At 43.5% G+C, this 20641-nt stretch overlaps 1 protein-coding gene across 1 annotated transcript in view; it reads left to right on the top strand.

Moving 5' to 3' along the window:
• Positions 1-20641, top strand: part of ric1 (RIC1 homolog, RAB6A GEF complex partner 1) — a 187525-nt gene that overhangs the window by 121853 nt on the left and 45031 nt on the right. Inside the window, exons 3-7 of the mRNA XM_060935572.1 lie at positions 811-890; positions 9308-9415; positions 9579-9721; positions 9889-10025; positions 17944-18035. Coding sequence (XP_060791555.1) covers positions 811-890; positions 9308-9415; positions 9579-9721; positions 9889-10025; positions 17944-18035 — 560 coding nt within the window. The remainder of the gene's footprint in view (positions 1-810; positions 891-9307; positions 9416-9578; positions 9722-9888; positions 10026-17943; positions 18036-20641) is intronic.

The raw sequence follows: 20641 nt of genomic DNA, 5'->3' as shown, positions 1-20641 counted from the left end.
TTGCGACAAGGCTTTCGCAGATGGCTTTTCGCAGACAGTTGTAATTTATCGTTGAGCGGGGAGTAATAGGCGTGCGCGATGTTATTCACCGCTACAACGCAAGGGGGCGCGAAGTCGCTAGGAGTAGTTGGTGGGTGTGGTTAGTAGAGTGTTTATCCTCCGGTTACTTATAATGACTAGAATTGGAGTCGTATAGATGTACGTACTTCCTCGATCAACCGCTCTTCGTGCTGCTCCATCTTCGCTCGTGTTTTTAAAAATGGCGGTTGTGAAAACAAAACAAACCGGGAAAGTAGGGAAGCGGAGGTGCGTGTACAGCGGATGTAGAGTGGACCAATCAGAGCCCTCTTGTCTGCGACGCTGTCTGCGAGGCTTCTGCGGTGGTCACAATTTTTGGGAGGTGCGCGCAGAGCGTCTGCAAAGGTGCGGGGGCTACGCAGACCCCATCTGCGGTGCTGTCTGCGAGGACTGGGTTGTCAGCATAAATTGGCCTTTAGTTAGTTAATTTTATTTTGGACATTTTTATTTGCCTTGGTTCCTAGTATTGTTTGAACTTTATAAGGGAAGTGCTTATAAAGGGAAGACATCAGGTGTGTGTGTGTGTACCAGCCTGAGGTTCTCTCCGACGGGAACAGTGTGCCTTGTGTCGCATTGTTCTGTAGAAGACTGTGTCTTTCGTTGAGGACACGGTGTGTGTGTGTTTGTCAGTATGCATCACTGTCTCCTGCTCAGTCTCTTAGCGTCTGTGTGTAATCCACACCGGCTTATTATTTATTTAGCCGCTCATTAATAATTGGCCTTTTTTTCCAGGCTGCTAACGGATACGTGCTGCTGTTCGACATTGTCGGAGGCGGGGATGAAAAGTATCTGTACGAGCCCATCTATCCAAAGTGAGTGATCTCTCCTTACTTGTACACTTTTCTTCTTTATTTGTTCTCTCAGCGCTTCTAAAAACACAACTGTCCCTATTTTATGTGCTTACATAAATACAGAAGTGTCATTTACATGCGGTGTGCGCGCCACAGTTAAAATCTTTTTAGTGTCATTCACGTGACGCTTTTGAAAAATTCGAATAGTAATTTTGCCTGCAGTGTTTAATAAATTGGTGAAGGCCGCATGGGTGGAAACGAATTCCTCGCAAACTGACGGTCTGCGCAGGAAAGCGAAAAATAAGACGAGATGTTGGCCGTATTACGAAAGGAGTTACAGTATTACTTGACCAGGGGGCGAGGTATTGTTTTCGGTGGGGTTTGTTTGTTTTTGTTAATATTGGCATTGGTCTCAAATAGAACCTCCAACATTTTGAGGGTCATCTGGTCAAGGTCTCCAAGAAGGTCAATTTATTTATTTTTATTTTTTTCCTGCGATATCTTCCTTCATATTCATTCAGATGTGTTCTGATTGGCTGAGAGCAGTACGGTGTGCGAATGAGAATCCGAATCGGAACCATGTTTATTGGCCAAGTACAGTGGTGGGCAAAAGTTTACATACCCCAACAGAATGTTTCGTTTCTTGCCTATTTCTAAGAGAAATTGAATGATAATACACAAAAACCTTGATTTCACTTGTGGTTAATGGTTGGCTGAAGGTATTTATTGCATTCATTACTGCATTTACTCTTTGAAAACCATGAAAACAACAAAAACTACCTAAATGACCCTGATCAAAAGTTTACATACCCCTGTGAATTGGTCTGAAAACCTGTACACAATTTGACATAAACAGGACTGAATGGCAATTAAAGGCAACTACCTTCACCTGTGATCTGTTTTCTTCCAATTAGTGGGTGAAAATAAAAGTCAGTAAATTGCTGGACTTTTGAGAGAACCTTTTATCCCTCATCCAGTGCTGCGCGTCATCTTTGAGATTGAGCCATGGGAAAATCAAAGGAATTGTCAAAGGACCTGCGTGAAAAGGTAGTTGAACTTTATAAATCAGGGAAGGAATATAAGAAAATATCAAAGCGATTAAAAATGTCAGTCAGCACTGTTCAAACGATAATCAAGAAGTGGAAAGTCAGGGACTCTGTAGACACCAAAGCCCGTTCAGGTAGACCAAGAAAAATTTCACCCACCACTGCTAGAAGAATTGTGCGTGATGTAAAGAAGAAGCCCCAAATAACATCTGGTGAACTTTGAGATTCTCTGAAACAAGCTGATGTGGATGTTTCAAAGAGTACAATTAGGAGACTCTTGAGAAGAAATGGGCTGCATGGGAGAGTTGCCAGAAGAAAGCCCCTTCTACGCAGATGCCACAAAGAAGCCCGTCTACGATATGCCAGACTGCACAGAGACACACCCCAAACCTTCTGGCAAAAAGTTGTGTGGAGTGATGAGACCAAAATTGAACTTTTTGGGCACAACACTAAACGCTACATCTGGCGAGGAATCAACAAGGCCTATGATGAAAAGTACACCATTCCCACAGTGAAACATGGTGGTGGATGTGTGAACTACAAAGGCACTGGAAATTTGGTAAGAGTTGATGGCAGGATGAATGCAGTCACATCAAAAAATACTGGAGGAAAATCTACACGCCTCAGCCCAGAAGCTGCGCATAGGACGAACTTGGACATTCCAGCACGGCAATGATCCAAAACACAAGGCCAAATCAACTTGTCAGTGGCTACAACAACATAAAGTGAAGGTCTTGCGCTACGTTCACACTGCAAGGCTTAATGCTCAATTCCGATTTTTTTGTGAAATCCGATTTTTTTGTGAGGTCGTTCACATTAACAAATATATGCGACTTGTATGTGATCCTCAGTATGAACGAAAAGCGACCTAAAAGTGTTCCGCATGCGCATTGCAGGACACGACGACGTCACACGCAGTGAGCATGGCCAGTGTTTACGGAAGTAAAACCGCCCGGTTGCGGTATGACTCATCCAATCTAGCTTGAATAGCTGCATCCCCCCAAATGGAAATCAGCTCCCTAACCTCTGCGTCCTTCCATTGAGAAGATTCAGAACCTTCACAGCCCGAAGCGTCCCTCGCACTGATGTCATGCGCAGGGGCGCAGATACGTTTTTTGAACTGGGAGGGACAAAAAACTGGGGGGGACAAAGCTGCCAGCAAACCAACCCCAACCCCGATATGCCTGTCAAACTTGTTAGTAACCATAGCAACCAAGCTCGAGCTCGCAACCTGTGCAGTCTGCGCAGCTCAACCAACCGAATATCAGTCTTTTTGTTTTATGTGAGTTGTTGCAACTATGTATACACTGCCGTGCACCTCAATAAACCGAATGGTAATTAGTCTTTTGATTTTTCCGTGAGGTTTGCCTTATGCAAAGTGGGGGGGACCGAACGAAGTGAATTTAAATCTGGGTGGGACGAGTCCCACCCTCTATCTGCGCCCGTGATTATGCGCCATGTTGTTGTAACTTTTTTTGAGAGACCCGCCGCCTACTTCAGCGCAGAATAGTGACGTTTGTGGCTTGTTGATGACGTGTAAGTCGGATGAATGCGACCTGGCGGTTCAGACTGAAGTCGCATATGAAAAGATCGGATAGGAATCGGAATTGGACCACATATCCAAACGGCCTGGGTCGGATTTGAAAAAATCGGATCTGTGTCGTTCATATTGTCAATAAAAGATCGGATACAGGTCACATATGGGCGAAAAGATCGGATTTGAGTCACTTCAGCCTGCAGTGTGAACGTAGCCTTAGAGTGGCCATCTCAGTCTCCTGACCTCAACATTATTGAGCCACTCTGGGGAGACCTCAAACGTGCAGTCCATGCAAGACAGCCCCAGACTTTACAGGAACTGGAGGCTTTTTGCCAAGAAGAATGGGCAGCTTTACCGTCTGAAAAGATAAAGAGACTCATTGACAACTATCACAAAAGACTTCAAGTTGTTATTGATGTTAAAGGGGGAAATACACAGTATTAAGAATTGGGGTATGTAAATTTTTGATCAGGGTCATTTGTGTAGTTTTTTTGTTGTCATAATGGTTTAAAAAGAGTTAACATTTTCTTGACAATAAATGGCTTCAGCCAACCATTAACCACAAGTGAAATAAAGGTTTTTGTGTATTATCATTCAATTTCTCTTAGAAATAGCCAAGAAACAAAACATTCTGTTGGGGTGTGTAAACTTTTGCCCACCACTGTATGTTCACATTCAAGGTCACCAGAAAGGTCAAAATCGTTTTTTCGCGAGACCTTCCTTCATCTTCATCATATAAGTGCTACCGGGCGAGGTTTGTTTTGCCTGGCAACACTTGTTTATGAAATGTTTTGTGATTTACAGAGCGAAATTTTCTTTTTTTTTTTTTTTTCCTCCCCCGATCTCTCTTCTGTGGTGTCGTCTTTCTGTTCTTCCTTCTCGTCTCTTCTGTTCCACACACTGATCTTCACTTTCCAAAGCGTTCACACACAGACACAGAGATCTGTTTTCCTCTTCAAAAGTTCTCTCTCTCAGAAGCACATCAAGAGAAGAGCTGAAGTTTTCATTGTCAAGTCAGAACTCGTTCAGCTCCGTTTACGTGTTTTTTGTTTTTTTTTTCTCTCCTCTCGCTCTCTCTCTGACTTGGAGCCAGTGCCTTTTATAGGGAAACAGTAGATGTTGAGGCATGTACTTGCCAGTCTGAAGATGACGAGACAAAAAAGAAAAATGCAGCTCATCATCTTACTGAGAACCCAGAAAGCCAGCTCCTCGAATTGGAGACTCCTTCCACACATTTGCACATCTAGCCTTAAACTCTGCACATTTTCCTCCATACGAGTCCCTGCGAGCGAGCTGCTGTGATCAAAGCTGCTTTGAGTTTAAAACAAACTTGTAGACAAATTGTAATGTACATGTCACACGTGCTGTGAAAAAAAAAAAAATCACTGTGATGAATGAATTTACCGCAGTAGCGTACAGTGGGGGTGTGAGAGACAGAGCTGCTTGTGTGACGTGAATCAGCGTTGCGTCGCTATTCGATTTGGTTTTTGTAGTCTATCATGCAATTTGAAAATCAGGTCCCCGTCTGCACATCAAATAGTGAACAATCCCCGTTTCCTCAGGGACTCGAGCTAGCGAGCAGTGTTGGGCAGTAGCTTTGCTTTAAAGGTCCCGTGGCATCGTTTTTTCATTAATTGTGCGGTGGTCTCTAGTATGAATGAATGCCCTGTGAGCCGGTTTTGGTGAAAAAAAAAATGCTGTGGTTCTCCTGTTTCAGGCTGTTCTAGTTTGGTGGAGGAGCGGGTGGCGGGAGAACGACAGGATTTCAGCTCTTATCATTAATATTCATGACATGTAAACATGTTACCTCTGATTGGCTAACAGCACTGTGCCGCTACCTCCAGTGGGTCAGAACAAGCGGATGTGGGTGTCTTACTATGGCGAGAGAGAAGGAACAAACCGCGAAGGGAAAAATACCGCGCGCTGACGTCATTAAGGTGCGACGCGAGGAAATAAAATAAATTCAACAAATGTTTGGGTTTTTACTGAACAAACAAATAAAATGAACGAGTGACTTAAAAAAAAGAATGTGGGTGTCTTTGTAAAAACTGTTTTGATTGGCTATTATAACAGAGCATGCTGCATGCTTTGGTTTTGTAGCGCAGAGTACCTGGCTAACTGCAGGAAGCGGTTAGCTGCACAGCTAACGTAGCCGTTGCAAGGCTCACGTGGCACCGATTTTAAAACACGGCAAAACGACTTAACAGTTATACACTTACTTGTTCGGTGTTTGTGGCTGATGCGGCAGGGATGCTTGGTACGGACCCAGGCTTCTGTGACAATTGATGTGCAAAACCTGCCCTGTACTGTCCCAAGTTGTGGAAACATTCTTCAGGAAAATGCTTCCGACAAACATACACCGTCTTAGGTAGACTCGACGGCGTATTATTGAAGTAAATAAAATTAAGCCACTGCGTCTTCAGGGGCTCTCCCGTCGGCAGTAAAAACAGACTCTTTTCTGTGTTGTCACATCCATGTACAGCGCAACTTCCATGTTTGGTGGCAACTTTTGAGCTGGGTGGGCAATCCATACAGTGGGTGGGAATCCAGAGGGGGGGGGCGTGGGGATCATCTCCCTTGCTGACGTAGTAAAGGGAAGAGCTTATCAACGCGCCGTTTTGACGCGCCATTCTCAAATGTTGGGCATAGTTTGGTTTACACATTATGAAATTTCTAGCCACTGGGGTGACTTAAGAAGGTCAGAGGAACTCATTTTAACGTTAAAAAACCTCAGAAAGTGAAAATTTCATGCCATGGGACCTTTAAGTAACGGTTACTGCAGCTTATCCAGATCGATGTGCAAAAGTCAGGCACAAGAAGTGCCGAGCTTCCAGACATGAAAGTTCTAGTGACGGAATAACACTTGGTGTAACATTCTGTTGAAATAACAGCAGAACCACAGCTAGTTTCAGTCGTGTGGTGATAACGTCACTGGTTTCTGAATCGAACAGCTTTTCAGTCGTGAAGCTCTTTTATTGTAAAGTGTATTAATGGGATGCAAGATCACTCCCTGTTACAGATGGGAGTCCAGGAATTAAATACATGCAATAAATTCACACTGTTTATAATTGTAGGTCTTGTATTTAAAACTGTATGGATGTACCAGAAGCCAAACCATGCATGCAGGGAGTTCTTAGTCAGAAGGGATTAATGATCCAAAAGTGGAGTCTGGTCAATTAACGCAAGAACTGATTGCCATGTTTGTGTCCAGCAAACAAGCAAGTTATTAAAACCAAGGAGTGGATATAGAAGCCACTCAATGGGATTAGATCTTTACGTGCTAACAAAGATATATTTTTCTTACAAGTTGGAAAATTATCCATCTATTGCGTTCCCGGACATCTCAAACTACCTGGTGCTGCAGACATCGTTCTACACGGACACAGATGAAAACCTGGAAGAGCATGGAGGAAGAGCATATACTTTTTTTTTTTAATACGTGGCTGAGTTAAAGATCTGCGGATCGGGACACAAGATAGCTCCGTCTCCCGCCGTCTAAGTGCAGGAAGAGTGTTTATTAACAGGCGTGATATTTACAAAAACGAAAGCAAAGCAGAATCATAAAGCAGAGTATTTAAAGTGTTATAAACATGGCTAGAGACATGTGACCGTGGTAATGGTGATACTTCGCAAAGCCTCTGTGAAAACAGCGTCTGTATCTGTGCGTGCAAATCAGTATCAGGTGTTTCCCATAACGACTGGGTCCCAAGAGTGCACACACGGTGCGCTCCGTGAGCGAAGTGCGCAAAGGTGTGACCGTTAAGTATTCACCTGCTGTGTGACCACAACTTTTAGTTCGCGTGTATATTGCCACCGAAACGCCTCATTTTCATCGATAACCTATCATAAAGCATCGCGAGCTGTAGTGTGACCGTAGCTTCATGAGGCGGATGTGATATCGGATGCAACCCAGCAATTGTACCCTGCTATGAGTAAGAATTAGCTTTGACTTGGGGGGGATTTCTTGCCCACCAGATGGTTGAGGAACACTGGCTTACACTCTGGCGCTGCTTCATTTTCCTGAAATTGGTTTTGCACTCGTGACTGTAATGATTAGGGGTTGTTTTTCGTAAACAGTTAAGCTGAACATTCTTTTTATCCGTTTGATGGTCATATTGATCACTGAGATGGTATTGACTTGGCATGAAGTTGGTTCAATAAAAAAAAAAGTAGCATCCGATGATACTTTTGCCATGTTGGTGTAGCTTAGCTTGCTTCATTTCTTCTTCGTTAAGTTAGAAGTTAAAGTGCATATCACGGGTAAATTCAGGAGCAAGATCAATGTAATTCTCCTATTTTATATTAAATAGTGCTGTCAAGCGATTAAAATATTTAATCGCGATTAATGTCACGACTGTCATAGTTAACTCGCGATTAATCGCAATTTAATCGCACATTTTTGTCACATGAAAAACCATTGTAATTCTCTTCTCAGCATAAAAAAGTGAATGGGCTTGCTCACCGTTCGAACTACGGGGGTACTCGGGGGATCCGAGGTCCCCTGAAACAGACATGAGATCCCTTGAAAACATGATTTTGGAAATGTTGGGGGGTCTCTAAAATATTGGCAAAATGATGTTTATTGACATAGCAATCGTGTGTAACGGGAAGCATTTGCATATCCGAAGTGAGCGCGCGATGGCTCTGAGACAAGCGCAAGCACACACACACACACACCCCCCACCCCCCCCACCCCCCAAGGGGGACAAAAAGGGACCCCCCGAAAATATCAGCATAGTTCGAACACTGGTTGTACCAATGTTTTTTTTAATTTTTTATTTATTTATTTATTTTATTGCAGAGCATAACACGTCTTGTCACAGCCACTGCAAAGTCGGGCTGGAGCCACCGATGGGAAAACGAAACCTAAGCCGAGCACCGTGGCTCTTCGGGGGAGGGCAGAGGACTCTGGCTGTGCGGGGCGTGGCATTACAGTCTAGCTGCTATCGTTTTCCTAAGCAAAGTCTCTGTTCCAAGTTCCTGGCAGTTTCAAAAGCTTATGAAAAACCTACAGCATGTCACAGCGTTAATCTCGCGATAAAAAAATTATCGCCGTTAAAATTGAGTCAAGTTAACGCTTTAATAACGCAACATTTTTGACAGCACTAATCTTAAACTTTGGTCAAATATCCGTCACATTTTGCATTTTGTGCAATTTTTTTACCTTGCGCAATACCAGAAAAATTCAGTTGAAATCAAGCCATTTGAGGCGAATTGGTCCGCCTCTGAAAAAACTTGGCATTTGGATTTCCTGGCAAACATTGATTTTCGTGACGTCGCGTGTGGGACGCCTCCCTCTGAATCCTACGTCAGCGCTGGTTTGTTTATGAGAAAACGACCTGGTGGTTTTCTGCAAATCTCTTCAACGTTATCGCGTAATTATTAAAATGGTTAACAGATGTATCGTAGGAGGGTGTAGCAACACCAATCTTGATGGGATTAGCACTCATCGTTTTCCAAAAGACCGGACAATGAGAGAGAAATGGGAGCGCTTGGTCTACACAGGCTGTGCACTGAAACCGTGCAAAGCTCGCGCAGCCTGCTCGCGCTTCCGCAGGTAACGTCACGAATCTGGCTCCAGACTCCGTTGGGATTTTTCCCAGACGTGTTTTATTTTATTTTTTTCTGCTGTAGACAGATAGCCTTGTGCAAAATTACCCTTCTGGATGAGTGTGTAAAGGGACGTACTTTCATATAAAAGAAAAAAAAAAAGAAATTGGTCCAGGATATGCACTTTAAGACGAAGCAAAGGTACAACAATGTTGTAGTAGTAATAATAAGAAGAATGATGATGCGTTTTGGCGTAAACTTGTTTCAATACTTCCATTCTAACACATTTGTTCGTGTGTGTGTAGGGGTAGTGCGCGTGTGAAGGTTACTCCCGGGTATAAAGAGGAACAATGTGCTCCTGCGCTCAGTGTGGAAATGAAGAAGCCAGTCGACCTGGAGGCTCCTATTACCAGGTTCACACGCTGAACACTTAATTAAACACAGCTATAAGCGTAAAATATGGATGTGTGTTTTACAAACCTTTTACTGGAGGAAACCAGATGTGGAGACTTAATTTGTATGTTGATTTAATCCACATTCCTGGTGTAACTAATAGTTTCTCGCTGTCTCGCACAGTCTTCAGTCTCTGCAGGAAGATTTGTTGGTGTGTACGGCTGATGGCTATCTGCACATGCTGCACTGGGATGGAGTGTGTAACGGCCAGAGAGCTGTAAACCTCAGCACCATTCCTTTCTCTCTGGACCTGCAGTCATCACGCGGTGAGCTTTTATCCACTTCTTTTTAAACAAGGTACTCAACACTGATGCATTTAACCCGGCTGATGAGTGCTTAAATCCATTATCCACTTTGCTTTTTTTTTTTTTTTTCAGTCACATGATTTTGTTCATGTAAAGGATCTGTGTGTGTGTGTGTGTGTGTGTGTTAGGTGGGCCTTGTTTGGATCTGAACGGCGTCCATGTCCGAGAAATGGAATATTGTATGACGTTAGATGGCTTTGCGGTCGTGCTCGATGACGGAAGGCTCGGCTTCATCACGCCAACCGCGAACAGGTTCTCCACTGAGGTGAGAACTTTATCAAGGTTTAACTTTGACCAGGGAATTTCCAAGCTTCGCTTCTGTGAACCAGTAGAAGGTGAAAAATAAATAGCGTCTTGTGTTTATCAGTTGCGTACGAATTGCTGTTTTTCTTCCTGTTGCTTGGCGCACATCTAAGGCCCAATCCCAATTCTAATTTCTACCCCTCCCCCTCCCCCTTCCCCTTGGCCCTTCCCCTTGAAACTGAGCTACAAGGGATAGGGCTTGAAATTCAACCCCTATGTATTGGGATAGCCCTTCAACGATCGCATACGTCATCGCGTACCTCCGTCAGCGTTTACGTTAGCAAAACGCGACCAAATGCGTCATTGGCTGCGACCAGCCGCTACAGTCAGAGCCAGAGGCAGAACCAGAAATCTCTGCTGGCAGGGTGTGATTTGTTAACTAACACCACTGAATGGGATATCTTTGGCGCTTCGTGCACCACATCCGACAGAATGAGGTGTCAGAACACTCATGTAAACAATAAAAGCGAGAATAACAGAACAAAACGTACGCAGTCAAGCAACCGAAAACAATACTCACTCCCAAAGCTTTTTAGCAGCAGCTTGGATTTCAGAAATCGCTGCTCATTCTTAGCTCGAAAGCGAATCAAGCGGCGTGTTTCCTCTGGATAACAACTTAAAACACGTAAATAATGAAGAAAATACATTTATGACAATCTTTCGCCGCGGGAACCGCCATCTTTCTGAAATCCGCATGAAATCTCGCTGAAATCCACATGGCATTGTGGGAAATCACTCAAACCCCTTCGTTCGGAGTCAGCTCCAGGAAAATCTCCGTTTGGAGGGGTACAGAAGCCCTACCCCTTCCCCTACCCCTCCGCGTTAACTGGGATTGGGATACCCCTACCCCTTCACGTGAACGCGCAAAATGGAGGGGAAGGGCCAAGGGGTTGGTCCAAGGGGTGAAATGGGATTCAGCCTAAAAGCACGTCTCGTCTCAGATCTGTTTAAAGCATTCCTGACGCTGTCGATCGCAGACTGCGTTGCAGATTTTGCTATAATCATGCTTTCTATAACCACACAAACAAAATGAGGGAAGTGAAAATGGAAATGACGTGATGTTGTTGAAGGCACTGCCCCGTCTAGCAGGAATGCGAGCGCAGTCGGAGGTAGTGGATCAAAATTTGACAAACAAGCCCTCACGTTCTAGTAAAACTGACGACGAGGAAGGCTGTACTCTGCGTTCACGGTGAAACAGCTTCTTGGCCGTGATTTTGAAGTGATGTCGTGTTGAGCTACTTTGCGCGGGAGCCGGTAGTGTTCGTGATGCCACCACAGAACGAACCTTTCGGCAGCTTTGAGAGAACAGCGAAGAAATTAACGAGAGCCTTTTACTGGTTGAGAAGATCTATCGGATGCTGGATAAAGACCGAATCGTGTTCTAGCTCCCACGTTCCAGCATTGAAGAGACTTGCTCAACTTCCTTCCTCTTCTAAATGAATAAACTCGAGCCATTTTATTTCCTCGATCAAGTGAGGGTGGCATGGTGGATCCAGGAGCAGCACTGTGACGAGCACAACAGGAAAAGCAAGGCGGAAGTTCGTCGCAAACATCATCGAATAAGAAACTGGAGCAGCAGTCATGATGCTCCGGGAACATTCATAACACACAAGTGTAACAGCAGCAGAGGGCATTTCGCTGGTTCGTGCTGTGACATCAGCGGGTTTTTTTTGTTTGTTTGTTTTAAATCACACCATCATCCGGAGGTCACAAGTTCAAATCCTGATGCTTATCCCCAGCCATCCGTGGCACCCAAGAGAGCAAAATTGGCCATGCTGGTTGTGTGGGATGGACCACATATTCTCACTCCCCTGTCTTTTACAGCAATGCTAGCCAGTTGTAGCGGTCAGGGAGCGCATGTATGCAGAAGTGGACAGATAGCACTTTCATCCCTGTGCTGCAGCACGAGTCGCGGTTTGAAATCGGATGGTTTTTTTTGGGGGGGGGAGGATTCTTTTCAGCTTCATATCCAGTGTCTTATCTTGAAAAGCTACGTACGTGTGTATGTGCTTTTGATCTTAATCATGTGAAACTTGTGTGAACACGTCATAAGATGATATCTGGCACAACTTTTCCAGCTAATATCACTGTGTAAAAAAAAAACAAACAAACACTTTTTAGTGTTAAAAAAAAAACTCTCAAGGAGTGACCATTTCTCCCCCCCCCTTTTTTTTTTTTTAAATAATTATACCCCTGCTCCAAGAGGGGGGTGTAATACTGGTTTACCTCTGTCTGTCCGTCCGTCCGAAACGCCCTTTTTCTCATCAAGCACAAATCATAGCCACTTGGTACCAAAACTTCAGCTCGGGGTTCTATACCGTGTACTATTTTCAGGTCTGTCGCACATCGACTTCCTGTTTACCGACTGATGCCCCTTTTCCACCAAAGCAGTTCCAGGGCTGGTTCGGGGCCAGTGCTTAGTTTGGAACCGGGTTTTCTGTTTCCACTGACAAAGAACTGGCTCTGGGGCCAGAAAAACCGGTTCCAGGCTAACACCAACTCTCTGCTGGGCCAGAGGAAAGAACCGCTTACGTCAGCGGGGGGCGGAGTTGTTAAGACCAACAACAATAACAAGACCATGAAAGGTCGCCATTTTTAAGCGACGAGAAGCAGCAGTTGTACAAACGCGTAGTCATCCATTATTATTATTGTTGTTGCTGCTGCTTCTTCCTCCGTGTTGTTTTTGCTTCGATATTCGCGCCAAGGTTTATGCAAACGTAGCGACGTAACTGACGTATACAGCGACGTAATGACGTGGCTTCCCTTAGCACCACGAGCTATGGAAAAGCAAACTGGTTCTCAGCTGGCTCGCAAGTTGAACAAGTTGTGAACCAGCACCAGCACTGGCCCCGAACCAGCCCTGGAACTGATTTGGTGGAAAAGGGGTATCAATGTATTTACGAAACATATAGGGTGGATTTACAAAATTTTTGTAACACTTTTTTTTTCTCAGCAACTACAAATCATAACTGCTTGATATTTGGTATCGAGCTTCAGCTTGGGGTTCTATACCATGTCTACCGATTTCAGGTCTGTCGCACGTCAACTTCCTGTTTACCGACAATGTATTTACGAAACGTATAAGGTGGATTTTGATGCTATTTCAAGAAGCAAAAATGCGATTTCAGAATGACAGTTTACTAGGATGCTGTTTGAAATCCCTGAGGAGAGAACACAGCTCTTTACTTGTTTCAGGGTTAATTATTTGTTGAAGTCAACATTCATAATAAGTGTCCTATTCCTTCGATTGCTTGCGTTCTGATGTAAGCGAGAGCGGAGCGGGGAGATACGCAAGTGAGCAGGAGCTCACAGTTGATCTAGTCTTTGGGGCTGTTCTACCGCTCACAATTCTTATTTATAGATTGATTGTATGTGAAAATTACATAAATGCACCAATGGAGCACTTGCATGTGACGTCACAGCCGATCCAGATTGTGACAGACGCCATCTTGTCGGTCAAACGCCATATTTCCGCCTTCTACTTCTACCTTTTTTTCTGGAAAACCCTACTATATACAATTCTACTACAACGGCTGCGGCTACAAGCTCTCCCTACCTGTGCACGTTTTTTTTATGTTTTGTGTGTGTATTTTTGCGTGTTGTTCGTCTGTACCGGACTTCAATATCCACTACAACCGTATGGACTTACTGGACATTGGCTTCCAGCAGAAAATGACGGTTTGTAGCGATTTCCATCGCATGCACAACATTCCGGACGAGATAGCGAGACCAGCGGGGTCTCCGTGGATTGTTATCGGAAGCAAAGCGAAGGAGGCGGCGCCGGGAGCGGAAGCAAAAGCGAGGCTGCAGAGCCGGCCTGTTGACTAAGCTCAGAAAACAGCCACTCAAATCTCCACTGCCAAGCCTCTACCTCTCCAACGCCAGATCCATGGTAAACAAGATGGACGATTTGGAATTACCTTATTCTATTCTATAATCGGCTGGTCAGTGCTATACTCAATACTTAAGTGACTTACCCGTCCAATGAGGATTGTTATTTTCCTGTTTACAAGATGCCACATCTGAGTCCCTGACAAATCCTGAATTTCTGTAAAGATAACTGTCCAGAGATTTATAAGCACGCAGTGCTTCACCACTGAACAGCGAGGGAAAGTTGATGAGGTAATTATACACGTCTGGGTATTCCGCTGGCAGTTCAACATCCACTGACACGGTCGTGAAAACTCCGTCCGGTAAGCCATAAGGGTCACTAATCTGTAGATCGTTTATTTTAGACATATATCTAGTTATCTGTTCATTAGAAAAATGAGCCGTGTAGTCCGTCGGTTGAAATTTATCCATTCTGTACACGAGTGCAGCAGTATTCAGCTGTGTTTTTTACCGACAAGATGGCGGCTATGTACTTTCCGGTCACGTGACTGCAAGATCTCCATTATCATGTATAACTGGCGATATAGAAACGGGGTCCGGCCACGTTTTCGTTTCCGGGCTATATCTTTTAAAACTACTGAAGATATCTTCACGAAACTTTGTATACATATCAAGCAACATGTGAACTGGTGCCTTTTGCTATTTTGGATTTTTGAAAAGAAAAGTATTTTTCAAGTTTTTACATTTAAATAGATTTTGACTCGGTTTCTAAGAGCAATGTTCGTTCCCGGAGCATATATCTAAAACTATTTCTGATACAGATTTGAAACTTGGTATACATGTTAGTGATGTAGATGTGCGTTTTCATACTAAGAAATTTTAATTTTTCAAGTTTCCATGGAAACAATTTCAGACTTAATCTCTCAGGTTAGTCTTAGGGGGAGGTTTTGTTTCTGGAGCAGAACTTAAAAACCACGAGTGGTACGGTCTTGAAAGTTGGTATGTGTGTTAAGTAATGTCCATGTGCTTTTTGAGACTAAGGGCGCTTTCACACCGCTAGTTCGATTATTTGGTCCGCACCAGGCAGTAAAATTGTTACATTGTAGCATACGGACTGCGTGTGGTCCGCGTTCACACATGCAAACGAACCAAATTGGTCTGAATGACGTTTCGTCATCTTCCGGTGGAAATCGGCGCCAATTTGAACTTTCACAATGGAGCGACACGTTCGCACACTGTTTCTTGCGCTGGTCCTTGCTTTTTATATCGTCAACATTACCCATTTCTGCCAAAATATCCAGTTCCGGAATGAGTCACGGCTGCAGCTGGAGAACAATCTGGGTTGAACTTTTGGCTTAGCCCACGTTTGGCCATGGTTGGCGGTGCGTGGGATGTTTACTCCTTCCTTCCTCCCGCGATGCATTTCGAATAGTTCGTTTAGACCTGAGTTGGTCCAGGTTCGCATTCTCACCAGAGGGACCGCACCAGAGGTTGACATTTGGTGCGGAATCAAGCGGACCGAGACCATCCCTTTTTGGAGGTCTCGGTCCGCTTGATTTAGTGCGCACCTGAGTGCGATTGATGCTTTCACACCGACGAAAACGAACCGAACTAAGAGCTTTTGGTTCGAATGGACTGTTTAGTGCGCACCAACTGCTGTTGGTGTGAAAGCACCCTAAGAAATGTGAGAAATTTACATTTTTAGCTCACCTGGACCAAAGGTACGACGGGTTTATGCCATGGGCTGCTGAGGTCAGTGTAACATGGTAGCCGCGGGGTCTTAAAGTCTTAAATTTAATATTCCAAAATTAAGGCCTTAAAAAGTCTTAAATTGCTTTGTCCAAGTCTTAATTTTTTAAACAAAGGTCTTAAATTTACTCATACTATTCTACAATGTGAAAACGTGGGTTTTGCGTAACATCAGTGAATTTCTTGGAGTATGCGCAAAGGAAGAAACAATATTGATACATTTTCGCGCCGGCGCAATCGTCGGAGTCCGTGGTGGAGAGGAGACTCCGCGAATCACAGCATGGGGAAGTGTCGTTTTAATCAGCAGTGGCTTTCAGATGAAAGATATCATGATTGGGTGAGGGAGGTTCCTGGAAGCGACGTTGAAGCAAGATGCTGTGTTTGTCGAAAGGCCTTCAAGTTGTCCACTATAGGTCATTTCGCTTTAGAGTCTCACATGAAGAGCTCAAAGCACATTGCATCTGCCCTCCACCGCCACCAGCCCATCGCTCAGTTCTGCACGGTTCAATCTCCGAATGCACCTGGAGTTGGCACGAGCACCACTGTCGAACGTCAGCAGCATCAGCCAAGCCAGACATCATCGGCAAGGCTAGCAACAACACAAGGGCCGAGCAGTGGCATGATGGGTGTCGGTGGAACCCCGACACTTCGGGCAGAGGTGCTCTGGATTTTAAAAACAATTACGGAACACCACTCGTACAGCTCGAATGAGGGCATAAGCGAACTCTTTAAGGCTCGGAAGTCACTACAACATTCTCCTGTGGAAAAAACAAAACGTCTTGCATAACAAAATTCGGTCTTGCTTGTCTTGAATGTGAAGATTCGACAAGCAATGCACATAATGACTTAAGTATATAACCTTTATAATAAAAGTATTTTTACTTGAAACATTTGTCATTATTGGGAATTTGATCTGGTGTTCTGCGACCGCGTAATGGGTGCGATGTAGGTCTTAATTCTCATTTAAGTGGTCTTAAAAAGGTCTTAAATTCATGGTGGTCAAACCTGGGGAAACCCTGGTGTAAAGATGCAGGGTTAGTTTCCTGCCCGGTTAGTTTCCTGCAGCAGAAACCTACGGGGGGGGAGAATGTGACAATATCTTGAAACTTGGTATATGGGGCAGGGGATAGAGATGACTGTCTTCTTGTTACTTGTTGAAGTCAGCATTCATAATAAGTGTCCTATTCCTTCGATTGCTTGCATTCTGATACAAGTGAGAGCGAGGGGATACGTAAGTGAGCAGTAGCTCACAGTTGATTGGGGTTTTTTTTTAAAAGGAATACAAAAATGTTTTTAGCCTAATCTCTATCCGCGACATTAGCATCCATACATGTCAACCTTTGGTCAATCAAACCTGTATAACCAACCTCCAAAATCCGTATTTCCCTTCTAAAATCCGTATAAGATGCAAATTAAAATAATTTACCTAAAATTTGAATGATAATCAACAATGATGTATCCCAGTTACTTTTTATTCAATATTAATAACAATAAACCTTCAGAATGAATACAAAGCTTCAATGTTTGACAAAAACACAGTGTTATCAGCGTAGTTACGAAGGAAATACTTCGTTGTTTGGAGACAGGTTTCACCGAGCGGCTATTATGCGCGAGACTTCATATTAGCCACAAAGTCAGGAAAATCTGTTCGTAAAATTACGTTATAATGACCAAATACAATGAAAAGTATTTTTCCAGTTTCACCTGTGAAAGGTAATCCCATGTGATCTCGTTTGGACGGTAAACCTGTTGGTACAGTTAAACGCAGCACATGAATGAGGCATCTTTATTCTCGGGCGAGGATGACGTATGATTCTACGCAGAAGCCGGCGTCTATGACTTCCCGGTTGGCGGGATTCTCGCAATGCGGTGTGCGCATGATCAAAAGTGGAACGAAGTCTCGCTACCACAAGATAGCGCGTGATTTAATAAGACTCTTTACTGGCTGTGTGTGGTGTACAGTACATTTGTAAATGTTATGCGTTCTTTTATCATCGTGGGAATTGATTATAGCTCTAAATAAATATTGAAGTTTTTTTTTTTTTTTTAAAGAATCCGTTTAACTTTATTTATATGCCCGTATACTACGTTTATTGAATCAAATCCGTATAAAATACGGACATTCCGTATAGGTTGACATGTATGAGCATCTCGTTTCATCTCTCAATTACCGCCAACAAGAATTTGAGCGTTTACCTGTACTTGGATGTAGGTGTGTGAAATGGTATGTGTATAATTAGACATGTTTATTCTGTATAGTAATTATATGATTGTGTGTGTGTGTGTGTGTGTGTGTGTAGCAGTTGCAGGGCGTTTGGGCAGCAGATGTGACAGATGGCACGTGTGTAGCAGTGAACAACAAATACAGACTGATGACTTTCGGCTGTGCAAGGTACGAGTGCATATGCAGTACTTGCTTTTGTTTTGTCTGTTTAATTACGTTGAAGATGTGGGTCGCTCTACGTCACACACAAACCTTGGCTGAATGACTCCTTAGTAGTGACAGAACAGTGAACACCTGCAATTTTAGCATATTAAATCAGAACATTTGGACGACTGTGTGGTTCAGGGCTATGACATTATAATTTGAGGGTTGTTTTTGTTTAGAAAGAACTTTTATTTTAAGTTGCAAGGACTTTTTTCCGTCCAAGATGAAGGACCTGACTTGTTTCTGATTTGGAGATTCCCCCCCCACACACACACACACACACCTTGAGTTGTCCAGTTTCAGTGAGCCAGTACATTCTGGCATCTATGGAATCAATTTTGTGCCAAAATGTTCATACAATACTTTTGAAATGTCAAACAAAAACGACAAATCAAAAAAAAAAAAAAGTGCATTTTTTTAGACTGGCAAACAAAGTATTTGTGTAATCGTGCAAAATATCAGTCTATTACTCTTCAGAAGCCTTTTATTTTTGTTCCGTGTCTTTCTCAGTTTTGTTTGGGGTAATTTATTTTGGTTGCGATTCCAGCTTTCTCGACTTTTTGCTTGCAGTTTTGGCACAAACTTGACGTGTGGGTGGGCTGTCCAGGAATGCATTCCCATTGGCTAACTTGTGTTTGACTGACAGCTACGCTCAGCCATTCCCTACTCGGATTCTGGCGGACTGTTTGACGAGTGACCGATCCATTGACTGTAAACAAGGATCGAATGGACTTCAGTGGCGACTATGATATTGAATTAATTCAGCAAAGTGTAAGTGCGGGACAAATGTGTTGTATGTGTTGCAGTAGTACACAAGTCCACTCGATCTTTGTTTACCGTCAATGGATTGGTCATTTGTCAAACAGTCCACCAAAATCCGAGTAGGAAATGGCCGCAACAGCCTCTGGGGGAATCGCTGAGTGGAGCTGTCAGTCAAACACAAGTTACCCAATGGGAATGCGTTCCTGGACAGCCCACCCACACGTGAAGTTTGTGCCAAAACTGCAAGCAAAAAGTCAGGGAGCGCAAACGAGAAAGCTGGAATCGCAACCAAAATAAATTGCGCCAAACAAAACTGAGAAAGCCGCGGAACAAAAATAAAAGGTTTCTGAAGAGTAATAGACTGATATTTTGCACGATTACACGAATAATTTGTTTGCCAGTCTAAAAAAAATTGACTTTTTTTTTTTTTTTTTTTTTTTTTTAATTTTGATTTATCGTTTTTGTTTGATATTTCAAAAGTATTGTATGAACATTTCGGCACAAAATTGATTCCATACTGATTCACTTCTGTAGTCCACAAAGCATATCACGTGGTGTGCGTGTGTAACCTAAACACATTTGCTGAAACTGCTGTTCTGATTAACTGGTTGCGATTCCAGCTTTCTCGTTTGCGCTCCCTGACTTTTTGCTTGCAGTTTTGGCACAAACTTCACGTGTGGGTGGGCTGTCCAGGAATGCATTCCCATTGGCTAAGGGCCTCTGCATGCTCTTGCGACAAGGCTTTCGCAGATAGCTTTTCGCAGACAGTTGTAATTTATCGTTGAGCAGGGAGTAATAGGCGTGCGCGATGTTATTCACCGCCACAACGCAAGGCAGGGATCCCAGACGTCCGCTATTTAGCGGAATTCCTCTATTTTTCTAGCCAAAGTGGTGGTGGGTTTTTTTTTTAAATCTCCTTGTATATCCATATGTTTGTTTAAGTAAAATGACCAGCAGAATACGTTCTGATTTGGTTTGCTTGTTTAGCGATGTTTTTGTCAGCTTCGTTTGTTCTCGTTGACATTCGGGAACACTCGGAAGTTAAATTGATGTAAATACCGCGAGACTGTACGCGATAGAACGAGAAAACAATATGGCTGCGCCCATTTGCTAGAAAATGTGTTTTAACTCCGTTTGTGCTTTTTGTTTCTAATGCGTTGAACTTAATTCAATATGCAGGGCTGTGAAATTTCCGCGGATTCTGTCGCGAAAATATCATCATCACAAAACGTCTATTTTTGCATTAAATTATTGGGGGGGGTCTAGTCGGTTTTAATTGCCTTGCACGAGACCGGCGGCTCAATACAGCCGGACTCGCGGAGTTTTATGCCAGCTGAGCGTGGAACACGTCTTGACTGCGACTCAGGAGCAGTGTTGCCAGATTGGGTGGTTTCAAGTGCATTTTGGTGGGTTTTGAACATATTTTGGGCTGGAAAACGTCAGCAGTATCTGGCAACACTGCTCAGGAGTGCATGACAGAGCTAAAAATAGCTATTGCGTGACCTGGCACTGCGTACGTGAATTTTGTACTTACAGGGTGCAAGATCAGACATAGTTAAGATGCCATCAAAAAGGAAAGCTAAGGAGGTGTTTGAGAGAGATGCAGAGAGGGCTAGAAAAGAACACACAGACAGACTGAAGGAAAAGATGAAAAAGAACAAGTTTGCAAAACTGAAAGAGATGGTGTTAAAGAAAAGAAAATGAAAAGACTTTCATTAGATGCTGTTTGACAGACTATGAACATTTTGTAAATAGCTTTAATAGAGGAATGCAAATACTATAGAACTAATAACTAATAGCCTTACTGA

Source organism: Neoarius graeffei, chromosome 12 (genome assembly GCF_027579695.1).
Source record: "Neoarius graeffei isolate fNeoGra1 chromosome 12, fNeoGra1.pri, whole genome shotgun sequence".
In the NCBI taxonomy this organism is placed as follows: domain Eukaryota; kingdom Metazoa; phylum Chordata; class Actinopteri; order Siluriformes; family Ariidae; genus Neoarius; species Neoarius graeffei.
This window is presented reverse-complemented; position numbering and strand designations above follow the sequence as displayed.